The sequence below is a fragment of the Octopus bimaculoides genome, chromosome 25 (genome assembly GCF_046866305.1).
Source record: "Octopus bimaculoides isolate indiv1 chromosome 25, ASM4686630v1, whole genome shotgun sequence".
In the NCBI taxonomy this organism is placed as follows: Eukaryota; Metazoa; Mollusca; class Cephalopoda; order Octopoda; family Octopodidae; genus Octopus; species Octopus bimaculoides.
In genome coordinates this window covers 32,948,261-32,967,641 of record NC_142952.1, presented here as the reverse complement: position 1 = coordinate 32,967,641, position 19,381 = coordinate 32,948,261, and the positions used below count along the sequence as shown (strand labels likewise).

Here is a 19,381-nt window from a genome sequence, read left to right as displayed (position 1 = left end):
ATCATGTCAAAATATTCAAATTTGATACATTGAAATAATTTTCTGCATTAACTCCGATTTTGTTGTTTAGTTTTTCCAGAAAAATTGCAGAAAAATGTTACTAAAGTTTAAAGTTTAATCAATTTTACTTAATCAGAAAACAGGATTTGGAAGCTGGCATCTTCTGCATGATAGCTGTCTATTACAAAACGAAAGCAATCAGCAGTTCAAAAAACACTCACTTGCACTGTATCAAGTTACAGCTAAGGCAATGCATTTCAACAGGAGTATGGTAACAAAAGGGTTAAAGTGATCTAAGTGTAAACATTCTTCTATGGAAGTTTCATAATAATTTGTTCCAAAAGACCAAGCTTAATAGCAACAAAATAATTTTACTAAATTCATTATTTTCAAAATTAATTGAAACAAAGGCAGTGCGTACTTCAAAAGAAATATGGTAACAAAAGGGTTAAAGTGATCTTCCATCAAAATTTCATGTTAGTGTTCCAAATACCAACAAGATTATTTTACAAAACACTTCAATATTTTCAAATTTAATTGTAACAAAAATAGTGTATTTCAACATAAATATGGTAACAAAAGGGTTAAAGTGATCAGTACTTCAGTTCAAGTTACACTCATGTAATCAATATCTAAACTCTATTTTCACTCATAGTCAGCAATCATTGTCTCATATTACACTCAAGTAATCCGTTTTTACTCACACTCACCTTTGGTTGCACTCAAAGTGTCGTCATTTCAAATAAAGCTAGTATTCAAATAAAAAAAAAACTATACATAAAATATATATAAAAAAAAAAAGAAGCTGAATAGTAATTGCCATTGGTCAGTCTGGATTAAGCAGACCAAGACCCATAAGAACAAACAGAAATCCAGGCAGCCAAACTCACCATGTTCCTACTCGACTGAGGACAATTCTGTGTATTCTAATGACAAAAGGGACAGTGTAAAAGTCAGGGAGCAGGTTGAGTTTGTCCCCTGCAAAGTCTGCTGCTGTTGGTCTATTATTGTTATTATTGTTGTTGTTGCTAAACAATGAAACTGCTGATTGTTCAAGACTAGACCAGGACAGACCAGATTTATAAATAAAAGATTTTTGTTCTATTATCTTTTTTTTAAGATGCAGTATTTTCTGGACAACATTATCCAACGTTTGAGATCTGGTTGCTATTTCTAGCAGTTCGTGTGGCAGCAAAGAGGTTCCTCTTGTTGGCTTATATGTATACCAATAAAGTTGTTGTCATTGTTATTGCTTGGCCCCAGGTCAGTCTCGATCAAAAAAACTTCTCACCAAAAGACCTCTAGGCCATTCCTGCCTCATCTGGAAGCCTGGGTTTTCTAATATACATTCCCCCAAGATAGGAATATGATCCAACAGAGATTTAGCTGCATTAAGGTTCCCATGGCGGAGACAATAGGCGAAAAGAGCAGAGTAAAATTAGAGAATTGCAGTCCTTGCAATGGTGTATATGCCAACACAATGTCAAGGACGCAAGTTATTATTGATAGTATCATCATCAGTACTTTTATTATTATTATTATTATTATTATTAAAGTGGTGAGGGAAAGGTAAAGAGATATGTTTAGGATACAATCTTTAGTAGAGGGTGATGCTCTGGGTGGTGAAGTTAACGAATGGCAGATAGAGAAAGATGGACAAGGGAGGCAGTTATATTGGGGGGAGAGAGAGAGGGGCAGATAGCATTTGTATTGTCAGAATAGAGATACATTGAAAACTATAGTGATAAAGATGGTGGTGTGTTGATAGTGAAAAGAATATTTTTCTATTGAACTGAATCTATAATATTCTTCTTCTACCTGCTCGTTCATACTTTACGCTTTAGTTTGTAAGAGAGGAGGAGGAGGAGTGAGAGACCAGACAGCCAGTCAATGCATTATGCTGTCACTCGTATGACTGGTGGAAGTGAGAGGTGAATAGAAAGAGAGAAATGTAAAGTGCTTAGCAGAGGGAAATTTTAAAATCATATAATCTATTATTCTAACTGGAAGCGAAATACATTATAAAATAAAAATCATCCTTTCTTTCTTGAGTAGCTTCTCTTAATCTTTTTCGCTCTGTGGAATTTCCATGGGTCCTACTAGTTATTATCATTATTGTTATACTTCTCAAAGCACTTGGTCGTTTGCTCTGGTTGATTCTGTGAGAGCAGACAACGGCCTGTTGTCAGGTCTCACAGCATCTCTTTCCATATATTATAAGCTTTGATACTTGGTTGCTGTGATTATTATTATTATTATTATTATTATTATTATTGCTGTTATTATTGTTATACTGATTTCGAGTTTTGAATTTTTTTTTTTTTTTTTTGTATTTGGATTGAAAAGAAAGAATTATATTCACAAGATGTTACACTGTTTCGCAAGTGACCAACCAGACAACTGGGCAGTCAGATAAACCTGTCACTGTTGAAAACTTTCTCAAGGAAAGCAAGTGTATATGGTACACAAGATTGGTCAACAAAATAAATACATGGATAACTGTTGTTATTATCAACATTATCCACAGACAATCAAGATGTGACCAGCCCATGTTTTTCTTGTTTATCTAAGATATTGTTCAATTTCCCCCTTTTTTCTCTCTCTCTGTTTTTTTATTTTTTTAATTTTTTGGCCTTATAGCTAGCAGGGTATGATTTGAGGACATTTTGCTGCCAAAATACATCTAGTGGTTTCAGAAACCCTTCTGCCGATGTAGCCGGCAAATGGTGATCGAAAAAGCCAAGAGAATGATGAGAAGAATGGCATTGATCACAACTAGTGCCCAGGTGGTCTTCATGAAAGTGGTCATCTTTTCAGATTCTATCTTGACAACAGGAGATCCTTGGCAAAATTCTTCATTCAAGTTCAGCAAATATAAAAGAGAGAGAGAAACAAATGAGATTCATAAATATACGTGTTGAGAGTAATATATGTGTTTTTATATACATGTATAGATAGACACAGATATATATATATATATATATATATATAATATATATATATATATATATATATATATATATATATATATATAATATATATATATATATTATATATATATATATATTTTGGCACAAAACGAGGACATACCGATACACACACACAGACGTTTTCAGTTTTAATATGTAAGATATATATACTGGGCTTTGTTTAATTTCCGTCTACCAAATCCACTCACAAGACATTGGCTGGCCCAAGGCTACAGTAGAAGACACTTGCACAGGAGGACTGAACCTCAAACGATGAGGTTGCAAAGAGATCTTCTTAATCACACAACCATTATTTAACACAAAAGGAAATGAGATTCTTTTTCAAGAAGACGGAGGAGAAGGAGGAGGAAAAAGAACAAGGAGAACAAGATGGAGGAGAAGAGGAAGAACAGGACAAAGGAGGAAAAGGAGAAGAGGAAGAACATGACAAAGGAGGAGGAGGGGAAAAAGAAGTAGGAGGAGGAGGGGGAATAAGAAGACTGCAACAGCACTTACTTAAGGAGACTTTAGGGAAATAATCCGTCCAAAACATGTATTCTTGCTGTCGATACCGAAAACTTACTCTTGTATGGTTGTCAATGATCATATAACTCTGATTGTTCCACTGGAATGGGGGCCAGTAAACATCCCGGAAATATTTTAGATCATCTCTGGATGGAGTTGGGGCCCTGGAAGTGTAAAAAAAAAAAAAAAAAAATCATGAATACAAATTAAAATAAAACTTGGAAAGAAAGAATTAGATTTACAGAACTTAATAAGTTTTAAAATGTAATAACGACATGAGTTACTTGATATAGTGACATAAAAAATATGGGGAGGATTTTGGAAAACGGAAACTAAAAGCACAAAATCATCTTCAGTTGAGGGGTTTAGTCTTGCGAGTTACATAATGCCCTCACTGGTATCACATAAAAAGCATTCAGTACAGTCTATGAAGTGGGTGACATTAGGAAGGACATCCAGCCATAGAAACAATGCCAAAACAGACATTGAAGCTTGATGTAATTCTCTGGCTTGTCAGCACCTCTCAAACTGTCCAACTCATGCTAGGATGGAAAACTGACATTAACCCTTTAGCATTGTTTTGAATTAATCCAGCATTATCTTGTAGCTTTGAGATTTCGATTGTGTGACTATATGCTTTATTTTTAGACTAACTTTGTAGGGAAGGTGTGAGAAACTGGACCTGGTCAGTTGGAACATAAAACAGGAAGAATATTTTGGCAGGATATGGCTGGTTTAAATGCTAAAGGGGTTAAACAATAATGATGGGAGTGTGTGTGTGTGTGTGTGAGTGCGATCATGTCTTGACATCAGATCATAGTTGTAAAGGAGCATCACTGTTGGAGAAACAATGTTGTTTGTTTCTGGTTTTCTATGAAAAACGTGCTGGCCGTAGGGGAAATATTACCTTACTTGGAAACAGGCAACAACTGGCAACAGGGGGCATCCGGCCCTAGAAAACCAGCCTGGGCAAATTCTATCTGATCCGTGCAAGAATGGGAAAGTTGATATCAAATGATGATGATGGTGGTGGTGGTGGAGTTGGTTGTGGTGGTGAGGATGATGATGATTATGATGATGATGTCAATGATGATGATATGGATGATGATGGTAAATATAAGAATGATGATCATGATGATTATGAATAGGATGATAATAATAAAGACAACGATGAATATGACAATCATAAGGATGATGATGGTGATGGTGATGCTGTGATGGCATCAGTCACCTGGGATCGATCAGTTGGCATCGTAGTATCATCGCTCAGTATATTTGTATCAGTCAGATGTTATAACAGGTAAGACATCACCTGATTATGATGCAATAAATTAATTACTAACCCATGTAGAGTGAAGTTAGTCCACACTGTCATCATGTAATTACTCATTTCAATGTCATCCACTGAGTAGTCTTGGCGTGGGTAGATTCCAGTGATCTTACTGTAGCACCGCGAGAAGTAAGGGAAGCCGAACACGTACTGCAAGTCCTGACCATGAGCAACTCCTGCGACCAAAAAGGAATAGAGAAGTCAAATGGATTATCATTTCTCGATCATTATTATTTGCTTATATATTTAGAAATAATAATAATAATAATAATAATAAGAGCACTCAGAGAGTGCAAACCTCTGCCAAGGCAACACCAACATCCTCTCAACGATTAACCGGAGATGATTTTTTTGGCCTTGTTTTGGCTTAAAAAAAGAAAATTAAAATATAGAATCCATAGCAGTACTCACAACACTCTGCACTGCCAGGAACAGCCTACATCCTATGCAAGATGTTACTGATTCACTAATACAGCTCAAATAGAACAGGAATCACACTCAACACAGATCTTATACAATGAATACCTAATAGTGTGTGTGTGTGTGTGTGGAGTCCCCTGATGGACAGTTAATACAAGGGAGATAATCATTCCTTCATCGTAACACAACACTCAATAAAATAGCTAAAATCTCCTTCCACACAGAAGAACGAACACTAATATAACACAAGAAACAACAACTTCCAGAGACCCACTGGGACATTTAAAGAAATTAGTTTTCTTCGTATCTGTGGCCATTACAGCTTCCATACATCCTCCACATACGAGCATTACTTCCTCTGTTAATCTTCTAACAATTGCACTGTACCTCTTGTGTGTCCATAGATTGCAATGGGTACACCGAATGGAATTTTTGTCCAAGTCAAAGTACCTTAAGGACGTGGATTTCTGTTGAATAAATATTCAGCAGAAACATGTCAGAATGTGATATGAGGAAAATGCTTATTTATTAAATAAATTTTTAAAATGTGTAACAGTCGGTTCTTTAATAATTAAGTCTTGATAATATACTCTCTGTTCTTCATGAAATCCATGGAAGCAAACCTTGGATTTACCAATGGAAGGGAATACAGTCTAATTCATTGTCATCATCATTTAACATCCATTTTCCATGCTGGCATGGGTTGGACAGTTTGACAGGAGCTGATCAGCTTGAAAGGGCTGTTCAGGCTCCCTGTCTGTTTTGGCATGGTTTCTATAACTAGGTGCCCTTCCTAATGCCGACCACTTTACAGAGTGTACTGGGTGCTTTATATAGATCAGTCAAATTAGGGTCTAAGTGGAATAGAAAACAACAACAACAATAATATCTAAGTCTCTTTGCAATATGATGAGTAGAATAAGGTGTTCAGCTGGCAGAATCGTTAGCACACCAGGTAAAATGCTTAGCAGTATTTTGTCCATTGCTATGTTCCAAGTTCAAATTCCGTTGAAGTTGACTTTGCTTTTCATCCTTTTCGGGTCGATAAAATAAGTCCCAGGATGAACACTGGCGTTGATGCAATTGATTTACCTGCCGTCCCTGAGATTGCTGGCCTTGTGCCAAAATTTGAAACTAAAGCATGGAGTAGAATAAGCCTCACCTCTCCATGGTGGAAGATAATCGTAATGTGACTTGTATCTGAAGACATAGAAGTAGGTCGCGTTATATCTTGCATGGTATTTGACAACTTCATCGACACCAGACCCAAACATATAGTCCGACATCAGCTGAAAAATAAATAAATAAAAGATGGTGAAAGTTATTTTCAAGAGATGCACAGGTATGGAGTCAGAGGTAAAACAACCCCCCCCCCAAAAAAAAATATAAGACAATATTAATGACTTGTTAGGGACACCATATTTTGTTATGCAACCATAATATATTGGCACCTTGGGCAAGAATCTTCTACTATAGCTTTGGGCCAATCAAAGCCTTGTGAGTGGATTTGGTAGACAGAAACTGAAAGAAGCCCATCGTGTGTGTGTGTGTGTGTATGTATATATATATATATATATATATATATATATATATATATATATATATATATATATATATATATATATATATATATATATATATATATATAATAATACAAATAATATGTGAGTATATCCATATATACGTACATGTATGTACATACCTACATCTACATGTATATATAGATGCATATCTGGGTACAGGACGTAGCAAAAAAAACGTAGACAAAATGAGAAACAGAACATAAACAGAGCACGGAAAACACAAAGGCCACACAGAGAACAGTTCCCTCATCAGCTGCCACTGTTTTATCTGTTTGTTCAGTTTAACACTATTTGAGTGCCCTAAAAAGATTCCACTTTGTTGCAAGCTTTGGGCCAGGTCTGTATCTGAGAGAATCTCCCCCACCCCCCGCCTCCTGCCCTTCTTCCTCTGAATAACCTATTAAAAGTTAATAGACACTGAAAAAAAAAAAGGGTCTTTATCCTTTTCGTTACCATATTTTTTTTTAAAGGCATTGTCTTTCTTTCAATTAATTTCACAACAAAACCGCCCCTGCCCCCGCCAGCACCAGCACCACCATCAAAACTGTCTTCACTACCACCACCACCACCACCACAACAACCGCCACTGCCACAATTATTATTTCTGTAGGAAAAATATATGAATATATGGAACCTACTGCAATCGAACGGTTCCGAATACCAGTTATATTTTTGGGGTCTTCATAATAAGTGTATTCAAATTCCAGGCTCTCCAAGGACCTCTCTTGATTGGTTGCATTCCTCTCCACCACAAATTCGTAAATTAGGTTTTGAAACTCGGCCGGTTGTATTCCATCTTCAAGTCCAAAATAATTGGCTGAGAAAGAAGAAACGGAAGGAATGAAGAAAGGAAGGAATGAAGTAACAAGGGAAGAAAATAACAATAGAAGGAAAGGAAGGCAGGAAACGGGGGAGAGAAAGAAAACAAAATGTTGGAACTGTATACTTGCTGTCATAAATATACAGTATTGGTTCAGCAGATGGTAGCCCTCCTCCATACAAAAGCTTATTATTATTATTATTATTCATCATTTAACATCCACTTTCCATGCTAGCATGGGTTGGGCGGTTTGATCGATGGCTGGTGAGCCAGAAAGCTGCACCAGGCTCCAATCTAATCTGGCAAAGTTTCTACAGCTGGATGCCCTTCCTAACACCAACCACTCGAGGGTGTAGTGGGTGCTTTAACATGCTACCAGCACAGGAGCCAGTCAGGCGGTACTGGCATCGACCACGCTCAAATGGAGCTTTTTACATGCCACAAGCACAGGAGCCAGTCAGGCGACACTGGCAACAATCTCACTTGAATGGTGCTTTTAACATTCTATTGGCACGGGTGCCAGTCAGGTGGTACCGTTATTGGAAATGACAACGATTTATTATTATAAAGGTGTTATGTCTTGAGTTCAAATTCTGCCAAGGTCGACTTTGCCTTTCATCCTTTCAGGGTTGATAAAGTACCAGTCAAGTGCTGGGGTCAATGTAATGAATTGCCCCTTCCCCACAAAAAATCCAGGCCTTTTGCTTATAGAAGAAAGGATTATTATGTAATGCGACAGACAGATAAATAAGGGAGAAGAAATAGTGAGAGAGAAAGTGAATGAGAGAGAAAGTGAAAATGAAAGTAAAACTAGGAATCTCCTTACGTATGAAATATGCTCCTTCGTCTTCAACGATTCCTGCCAAAACTTTGATTCTTTGAAACCTTCTCTCTTCCCTCATTTCCTTGGGAGGTCTGGGAAGAATTGAGCGGATGTTGCCCTGCAGGGCACCATCAACCACAGGACCCCATGGATTGCCAACCTCTCCGGGCTGAAGAGAAATTACATAATAGACATGTCAATGCTGATGGTGGTGAAGATGGTGACAAAAAAAAAAAAACGAAGACAAGGTATTAGGTTAATGCTCAGGAAAAATTGAAGTGGAAATAAATATTATCTTATGATAATGATGATGGCAATCCTTGAAAATAATTATCAACAACAGGTATGCTGTCAGCGCTTATGATGAGGGGTGAGGGAGTAAAAAAAAAAGTTTCAAAGCCAATAAACGACCACATCCAAGAAATGCCTACCTTCATCTGAATCCAGGCAGAAGCATTAACGATCTCCATAGCTGAGCGTTGGCGGAGGCAGGTGATTAGACGGTAATTGTCATTGCTTGGACATCCTAGGTTCAATCCCAGGTTGTAGGCATAGTGGGACGCACTGCCTTCACTCTTCACGGCCCACACATTACGGTCGGAGCCACTCATCATAATAGCATAATCAAACAGTTCTGGAATGGTAAATATACAAAAACGGAACAATTAACAGACATCGAAAAATATAAAAATCTTTACTCTCCTCAAATCTTATGTCTCTCTATTGATTTATCTTTTGTTTCAGTCATTAGACGGTGCCCATGCTGGATCACTGCTTTGAAGGGTTTTAGTTCAACAAATCAACCCCACCCACGAATTACGATTTTTTTTTTTTGTTTTTTGAAGCCTGGTACTTATTCCATTGGCTCTCATTTACTGAACCACTGGGTTACAAGGACAAAAACAAACCAACACTGGTTGTCAAGCACATCATCATCATCATCATCATCGTTTAACGTCCGCTTTCCATGCTAGCATGGGTTGGACGATTTGACTGAGAACTGGTGAAACCGGATGGCAACACCAGGCTCCAATCTAATTTGGCAGAGTTTCTACAGCTGGATGCCCTTCCTAACGCCAACCACTCAGAGAGTGTAGTGGGTGCTTTTACGTGTCACCCGCACGAAAACGGCCACGCTCGAAATGGTGTCTTTTACGTGCCACCCGCACAAGCCAGTCCAGGGGCACTGGCAACAATCTCACTCGAAAATCCTACGGGAGCCAGTCAGGCGGTACTGGCAACGGCCACGCTCAAAATGGTGCATCTCATGTGCCACCCGCACAAGAGCCAGTCCAGGGGCACTGGCAACGATCTTACTTGGCTTGCCGGGTCTTCTCACGCACAGCACATTTCCAAAGGTCTCGGTCTGTAGTCATCGCCTCGGTGAGGCCCAATGTACGAAGGTCTTGCCTCACCACCTCAGCCCAGGTCTGCCTGGGCCTACCTCTTCCACGGGTTCCCTCAACTGTTAGGGTGTGGCACTTTTTCACGCAGCTATCCTCATCCATTCTCACCACATGTCCATACCAGCGCAATCGTCTCTCTTGCACACCACAACTGATGCTTCTAATGTTCAGCTTTTCTCTCAAGATACTTACACTCTGACGGGTATTCACATTAACATTACACATCCAACGGAGCATACTGGCTTCATTCCTTGTGAGCTTACATATGTCCTCAGCAGTTACAGCCCATGTTTCACTGCCATGTAGCATGGCTGTTCGTACGCATGCGTCATACAGTCTGCCTTTTACTCTGAGTGAGAGTCCCTTTGTTGCCAGCAGGGGTACAGACATATATATATGTATATACACATACGTACATACATATTACATACAAAAATAAGAGGAATGACCAACAAAAGTGAACTCCTATATGCTAGAAATAGATGCCGAATCATCTAACCACGAAAAAAAAATATATGTTCTCAGTAAAAATTCAGCGACACAACAGACTGTAAAAGGGCAAGACAAATGAAAAAATACTAAATAAAAAAACGATTAACCTACGTACCATGGTTTCACCTGTTAAAATTTACATAAGTAAATATCTGCAGGATCGTCAGCAAATTGCATTGCGAATCGACGGACTACGCTGACGATCCTGCAGATATTTACTTATGTAAATTTTAACAGGTGAAACCATGGTACGTGGGTTAATCGTTTTTTTATTTAGTATTTTTTCATTTGTCTTGCCCTTTTACAGTCTGTTGTGTCGCTGAATTTTTACTGAGAACATATATATTTTTTTTTTTCGTGGTTAGATGATTCGGCATCTATTTCTAGCATATAGGAGTCCACTTTTGCTGGTCATTCCTCTTATTTTTGTATGTAATATAATTTTAATCTTCGGATTTTTTTAATATGCTAGACCACTGGTTCTAATTGATTAATATCAATTTCTACCCTCATTAATAAATTATATATATATATATATATATATATATGTATATATATATATATATATATATATATATACATATATATATATACATATATATATATATATATATATATATACACACACACACATTCATATATCGTGGCACTCCGTCAGTTACAACGACAAGGGTCCCAGTTGATCTGATCAACGGAACATCCTACATGTGAAATTAACATGCAAGTGGCTGAGCACTCCACAGACATGTGTACCCTTAACGTAGTTCTCGGGGAGATTCAGCGTGACACAGAGTGTGACAAGGCTGTCCCCTTTGAGATACAGGTTCAACAGAAACGGGAAGAAAAAGTGAGAGAAAGTTGTGGTGAAAGAGTACAGCAGGGTTCGCTACCACCCCCCCTGCCAAAGCTTGTGGAACTTTAGGTGTTTTTGCTCAATAAATACTCACAACGCCCGATCGGGGAATCGAAACCTTGATCCTATGACTGCAAGTCTGCTGCCCTAACCACTGGGTCATTGCACTTCCACCATACATATATGTATCAAATGTATAATAAACATTACGAACCACATGTTTCTGCTAGCTTGCCACCTTAATAATAATAATAATAATAATAATACTAATAGTAATAATAATAATGTTTTACTTTGTGACTGAGGTGAGAGTAAATGTATTCCCACGCTTGCAGCGCCTGCATCATGACCAGCTATGGTGATCTTGTTCGGGTCACCTTGGAAGTTCCTGATGTTATTCTTGATGAAAAGCAGTGCACGCACCTGGTCCCACATTCCATAGTTCCCAGGTGCCAATTGGTCTTCGGTACTCAAGAAACCTGAAATACAAAAAAAAAAAAAAATTTTTTTTAAAAACACAAAAAAAAACAATAACATGACTTGTTGACATCGTTAGAGTTTAGCAAATTCAAGAACGTGAAATAATTCTTTGTTTGGAACGGTGAATTCCTCATCAGATAAAGCTATAGATAATTGCATGTGACATATTGGATTAAAAAGCCCTGGATTGGATTGCCTATTCTCAGTGCTCTGCCGGACGAAGACCTCAGCATGTTCTCTCCACCAACCACAGTCTGATGTGGAGGCCATGAATTTGAGCCTGATATCATACTGGTTTGATGAGTCCACTCTGTCACACTGGCTCAACATGGCTTGGCAGGGGGGGATGCAGTTTTTCTACTCATACCAAAGCCTGACCTCAGGATGGATTGCCTATATTCAATCCACTGCAGGACAAAGGCTTCAGCACATTCTCATCACCAACCGCGGTCTGATGTAGAGGCCATGAATTTAAGCCTGAGATCATGCTGGCTTGTTGAGCCTACTCCTCAATTTGGTTTGGATGAGATGACAGAATCCAACAGGTCTGAGTACAACATCACACTCCAATGCCTATTCTGGCATGGCTCCTATAGCTAGATACTCTTCCTAACCCCAATCACTCTTACAGCAGGTGCATTTTCTGAAGCACCAGCACTAGTGAGGTTACTGGGCAACGTCTAAGACTAAGATCCGCTTAAACTGAGTGGGAGTACAGTGGGGAGGAAGACAGCTTTGTTATGGGATGGAGGGTTAAAGTGAGAGAAGGAACCAGAACAGATTTCTTGCAGTAGAGGGGCTACACAGCACTTCACATTATAGGAGAAAGGCTGGGAATGGGTACCCTTCTGCTGGTACCTTTTAGCCACTTGTATATCAGAGACTCAGAAACTGGTTGTCATGGTAGCGGTGAATGGTCAATGCTCTCACAACGATTCATTCAGAGTTATTTCCCTTAGCATTAAAATGCTAAAATCAGTCTGGCGGTCGTTTTTATTCCTCTTCGACCAGATCCAGATAGAACATCTCTTCTCTGTCTCTGATATTGCCTTTAGGACTTTGGTCCTATTCTTCCCAGAGATTGGGAGTTGTTTCATTAGATCGTAAACAGATTTTCCTACAAAATCTCTGGCTCCAGACCATACTGCACTGTACAAAGCCATGCACAACGCACTGACTACACCAAAACACTCTACAATACCATTCGATACCCCAACACCAGGGCTTCTCAACCACTTTTTTTTTTTAACCTAAGAACCCCTCCGGTTATTATTTTATTCTGGTGGACCCCACCCCCATAGCCATTTAAAAATTAGTTTATTCAAACTTCTTTCAAAATTCTTATTTTGCTATTCACACATTAACTTTTGTAGGATGAATTGTAAAACATTAGAAAAAGAAACCCAGTTGTTTCTTGCAATACATACCAATACATACATCTAAAGCAGGGGTTCTCAACTATTATCTGTCTATGGACCCCTTTGGTTACTATTCTATTCCGGTGAACCCCCATAGCCATTTGATATTTAAAAACTAGTTTCATAGAGATGTCTTTCAAAATCCATTTTGTTTGTCACCCATTAATTTGTGTAGGTTGAACTCTGTAAAATGTTAGAGAAAGAAACCCAGCTGTTTCTTTGCAATACATACCAATACAAGATACATCTAAAGCAAAAGGTTTTTCAGGAGCCCTTATTGTGGATCCCCAATTTTATTATTGTTTTATGGATCCCCAAAACTCTTATATAGACCCTCAGGGGCCATATGAACCCTGGTTGAGAACCACTGCCCTACACCATTATGCCACATCACTCCTCCACCTGATCCTCAAAGAAGCCTCTATGAGGTCAGTCAACCTGCTAGAAATAGCAACTAAATCTCCCTCAAACCACACCTGACTTTTTAAAAGAACCACTGCCCTACACCATTATGCCACATCACTCCTCCACCTGATCCTCAAAGAAGCCTCTACGAGGTCAGTCAACCTGCTAGAAATAGCAACTAATTCTCCCTCAAACCACACCTGACTTTTTAAAAGAACCACTGCCCTACACCATTATGCCACATCACTCCTCCACCTGATCCTCAAAGAAGCCTCTATGAGGTCAGTCAACCTGCTAGAAATAGCAACTAAATCTCCCTCAAACCTCACCTGACTTTTTAAAAGAACCACTGCCCTACACTATTATGCCACATCACTCCTCCACCTGATCCTCAAAGAAGCCTCTATGAGGTCAGTCAACCTGCTAGAAATAGCAACTAATTCTCCCTCAAACCACACCTGACTTTTTAAAAAAAAGACCAAGGATGCACATTGAACAGTGCAGTCTTGAGTTCCCTCCAAACAGAAAAATAAATAACTGGACTGTCACATATGGAATACCTTTGACCATAAGTCCACTCAATAAAGTTTAACCCGGGGTTAAACAACAACAACAATCGCATCACCACCCACACTGCATCCCCATTGTAACCCCCTGTGAAGTACTTACCAAGGGCATTCAGTCGATAGTTCATTGTGATGACAACAACGTTGCGTTCAGCCAAGAACAAACCAGGGTATTGCTGAGATGTCCCCATGACAAATCCCCCACCGTGAATGAACACAAGGACAGGGTAGAGGGGCCTGTTGATTTGGCCCCAGCCATCTTGATGTATGGTACCTTGTTGTGATGAAGCCTAAAGAAAAGAAATAATAATAATAATAATCCTTTCTACTAAAGACACAAGCCTGAAATTTGAGGGTGGGGGGACTAGTTGATTACATCAACTCCAGTGTTTATCGACCCCCAAAAAGATGAAAGGCAAGGTTGATCTCGGCAGAATTTGAACTCAGAACGTAGAGATAGATGAAATGACGTTAAGCATTTCGCTCAATGAGCTAATGATTCTGTCAGCTCACCGCACATCAGGTGTCCACATGATCGCACAGCAACGCGAGATGAAGTGTTTTTTTGCTCAAGAACACAACACACCATCCGGTCTAGGGATTGAAACCACAATCTCATGATTGTGAGTGCAATACCCTAACCACTAGGTCATGCATCCTATTATTATTAAATACTGCTAAGCATTCCGAGGGCTAACGGTTCTGCCAGCTCACCTTCTTAATAATAATAATCCTTTCTACTATAAGCACAAAACCTGAAATTTTGGGAGAAGGGATTAGTGAAGTACATTGCCCCCAGTGTTTTACTGGTACTTAACTTATCGACCCTGGAAGGATGCGGCAGAATTTGAACTCAGAACGTGAAGGCAGATGAAATGCTAAGCAGTTTGCTCAGTGTGCTAACAATTCTGCCAGCTCACCACCACCACCACCAACAACTCCTCCTCCTACTACTACTACTACTACTAATAATAATAATAATAATAATAATAATAATGTTTTCTTTATTATCCACAAAAGCTCACAAAAAGGATTGAGGATGGCAATGGATGATACCGTGTAGGATTACACAAATAAAAAATACATGTAAACAAGAGAAATAACAAAAACAAGAATTTCAAATAAGGAAAATTTCCCCCCAAAATCAGGAAACCCCAGAAAACCATGGTCATCTGACAGCTAAGATAAGCACCTTAGTGGTCAGAGTGTCCTTCTCCAATCTATAGGCCCATTCACCTGGGCCATGCCAACCCCTCTCGTCTACATTTCAATGTAAATGCAAAGAAGACAAACTTACATTTGGAGTAAAAATATTCAAATAAAGGCAGTCTTCATCCATCTCGTGAAAGTTGGGGATAGTTTCACGGGCATACCATGGAGCCTGTGGACAGGCAGGGCGGTATTTCGTAGCATCCCACACACCGTCCCATTCTGGTTCGTCAGGAATCTGTTCCGGAGAGAAAATATGAAAAAAGGACATTTAACAAAAAAAAAAAAAAAAGCCAGGACAAAGCAAAACTAAGAAAGAGGTAAGGGGTAAGAAACAGGGAGTTAACAAAAAAAAAAAACATATGATGGGGGTCAGAAGACAAACAGAGTAAAGTAGGGGTTTAGTGAAGCAAGATGATATTCGGGGGTCAAAGACAAACAACGATAGCTGTTTAGTATTCAGATTACTCTGCCAAATGGTATGCTTGTTTACCTGGCCAGTTTCAACATGAAACATGTAGAAAACTTGAAACCGGATACGACTGGTTTAAATACTAAAGAATTGAATAACGGTCTAAGTGCAGATACACAACATACTAAAGGAATCAGAAAAAACAAGCTGTTTACCCCATCATGTGACAGACCAGCCAAGCGTGCCAATTTTGTGTCTATCCACTATAGCCCTACCATCAGCTATTTAAAGAAACCTTTCCTGCTATTTCTATAGTGAGGTGCGTTTGCACGATCGAGTTTTGGATCTTCGACAGAGAACCCGTTTATTTCCGCAGTCAACCTCGGCTATCCTTGACGCGTACATTATTTGTTCCTGTCCTCCAGCAGAAGTTAGATCTCGTATTTGTTTTTCTTGTTCTATCCAGCATAGCATCACCATTATGTACGAACTGCATGTCAAACCATTGTGTATGTATTCTGACCGTGCATTCAAGATGTATCTTTACAGCTTTGCCGTTGTAACATTTTCGGTTTGAATAAACCATTGCACTTATTCTTGGTTTCCCTTTCTTCCTTTATCTATTACTCGCAGCCTAACTCAAACCAGTATTATCCATCAGTTCAACCAGCACCGTTAAAATGTCTTTAAAAAACAAGGAAAACGATATTACCAAATTTATTTTTAAAATAGCTAAACAACTTGTGTTGGTTTGTTTATGTCCTAGTAACTTAGCGGTTCGGCAAAACGATCCGACAGAATAAATGCCAGGCTTTAACAAAAGTACTGGGATCGATTAATTCGAATAAACCCTTAGAGGCAGGTGCCCCAGCATGGCCGCAGTTCAATGACTTAAAGACGTAAAATATAGAAAATGAAACCCCCCCCCCCAAAAAAAAAACAGCTTTTCAAATTCGTCCCAATATTTGTGGTTTTTACACTTTTTTTGTTTTGTTTTGTTTTTTTGTTTACAAAAATTATTTTGGGATCCCATGTTTAAAAAATGTGAAGATTACAATTCTGGGGACAGAAAAGGCTTGTTTCGAAATGTCAATGCCGATCGCTTTTGATATTCTTCCACTCTGTGATCATAAACAGAAAAAAACACCCAAATAATAATGTTTATAAAACTCCATAGAAACGGGCCGGAATTCACCTCCAATGTCTCCGAAAATCCTAAAGTTATTTGTTATTTTAATAATTAAATCAGCTTAATTACTCTTAGTAATCAAAGGCTCCTTCATGGGATCATAAATTATCATTTATACATGAATGAAATCGGTGAAGGTCCACAAACTTCTTAAATATATTGTTTTATGTCTATAAAATCTACCGTAAAACAGTAATAGAGATACAAACAGTTAAACCTCACCAAAATGGTGTTTTTCTCTTCCAACTTTTTTTTTTTTTCAATAATAATTTTTGATTTGTACGGACTCCTCATCACTTTTCATTTATCTATCTACACACACACACACACACATGTATATATATATATATATATATATATATATATATATATATATATATATATATATATATATATATACAGGGGGAAAAAAAGAAGTTGAAAATGCAGAGAATAGTTAAAATATTTATTATATTTAAAATATATAAAATTTATTTAAAATACAATATAAAAATGTTATATTATAAAATAATAATAAAAATATTTTAACTATTTTCAGTGCATTTTCAACTTATATATATATATATATAAATATATATATAAACTTGTACCCAGTTATGTATCTATATGTACATGTGGATGAACGTATATACATACATGTATGTGCATATACTCATATTGTTTATATATATATATATATATATATATATATATATATACTTGTTCATATGATGATATCTCCACAATGTGTTGATGAGATAAACATGTAATCGCTACCAATATAGCAAGAGATTTCTCCCCAAAGGTCTAAAGTAGACTCCTTATGGATCGATCTCCTTGGTTATATATCAAAAATTTAAACATATATACATATATAATTGAAAACCAAGAGGGTGGAGATTTATACAGATCCAAAACTACAGCATATAAACTACTACACACACATATATATATATATATATGTATATATATATATATATATATATATGTATATATATATGTATATATATATATATATATATATATATATATATATATATATATATATATATATATATATATATATATATATATATATATGTATATATATATAAATCTGAATAAACATATGAATAAAAATCTGTAAATATACAACCATCCAGACATCTGAGTACCTGATTATTATTTTTTCTAATATATATATATATATATACGCGGTGGTGCACCAGCATGACCGCAGCCACTTGGCTGAAACACATAAATAAATAAATAAATATATATATATAGTATTATATCATTATCTTATATATTTTACCTTGAAGCGAAATTCTTTGTGGTCCTTGTCGGTAGGTCTTTTGGCATAAGGAATGCCAAGAAAGACATTCACTCTTCTGTCTCTAAGAAGCGTGTTATGAACTGGTATGGAAAAACCTTCAACCGTTCCGTAAGTAGTGTGGGTCATGACGTGACGCTTCTCCAACTCACTTCGACCATAAGGTTCTCTGCATTTCACAAGTTCAGCCCAACAAATCAATGGACACCAAGAGATGACGAGAATATGTAAGAGGATCCAGTCAAGAATCATAGGCCATCTTTTCTGGCCCATTTTCTCGTTCTCTGATCGCAGATTAGACGTTGTCAGTTTGGGAGTGTCTTTTTCTTTCCTGTATAAAGTTTGAATGGTGTTGACTGAAATGAATTAAAAATGAAAGGTAATGGCAATAACTATGATGGGGAATGGGGTCGGGAGACAACTTGTTGATGTTGTTGGTGTCCGATTCCGGTTGTTCGGTTTAGTTTAAAAGTTGACAAGTTACAGGTGAAACACTCCAACTGAACTCGCGACGCCATTGACAGGTAAGTCAGTTGGTCACGTGATCTACCCTTCTTTCTCTTTTCTCCAACCACCACTTTCCACAGGTGGCAGGTTTGTACAGGCGGTCATTCCAGCCTCTAAAAATAGCAGCTAAACCCCACTCAAATCACAACGACCGTCTTAAATAAGGATACGGTAGATTGTACAGTCCAAAATAATTTCCTGGAAAACTGGACGGGTACAGCTGGAATATCATTGACCATAGATCTTCTCGATCTAGTTCACCAAAGTTAAGCAATAATTGTATTTTATCTGCCAATATCGGTCGCAATGAGACAGACCCCACTGCCAGCACACTTAAATCATTAAGAGTTATTTCTGATTTTTGGAACAAGGTCAGTAATTTTAGGGGAAGGGATCAAATTGATTACATTGACCCTTGTGCTTAACCTTTCTGCTTGACTGGTGCCTTGTCTGACCAGCCCTGAAATAAACGAAAGACAATGTTGACTTCAGCAAGATTTGAACTCTGACTGTAAAGAGCCAAAAGAAATACTGCTAAGCATTTTGTCAGACAGGCTAATGATTCTGTTAGTTCACTTCCAGACCATTAATAATTCTTTCTACCATAGGGACCAGGCCTGAAATTTGGTCGCAGAGGTTAGCTACCCTGCTGATGTGAGTATCTCTTTGAAAATCAATGAGAA

General features: G+C 37.8%; 1 protein-coding gene across 1 annotated transcript; it reads right to left on the bottom strand.

The window, feature by feature from the left end:
- Positions 1–532: 532 nt before the first annotated feature.
- Positions 533–18,726, bottom strand: LOC106884284 (cholinesterase). The gene is made up of 11 exons (XM_089341798.1): positions 18,174–18,726; positions 15,388–15,537; positions 14,194–14,380; positions 11,515–11,700; positions 8,902–9,104; positions 8,474–8,639; positions 7,466–7,644; positions 6,407–6,533; positions 4,838–5,000; positions 3,486–3,658; positions 533–2,853 (listed from the first exon to the last, which is right to left on the bottom strand). Exons 1-11 carry the CDS (start codon positions 18,462–18,464, stop codon positions 2,693–2,695), a joined length of 1,986 nt encoding a protein of 661 aa, XP_089197924.1. The 5' UTR covers positions 18,465–18,726; the 3' UTR covers positions 533–2,692.
- Positions 18,727–19,381: the final 655 nt, after the last annotated feature.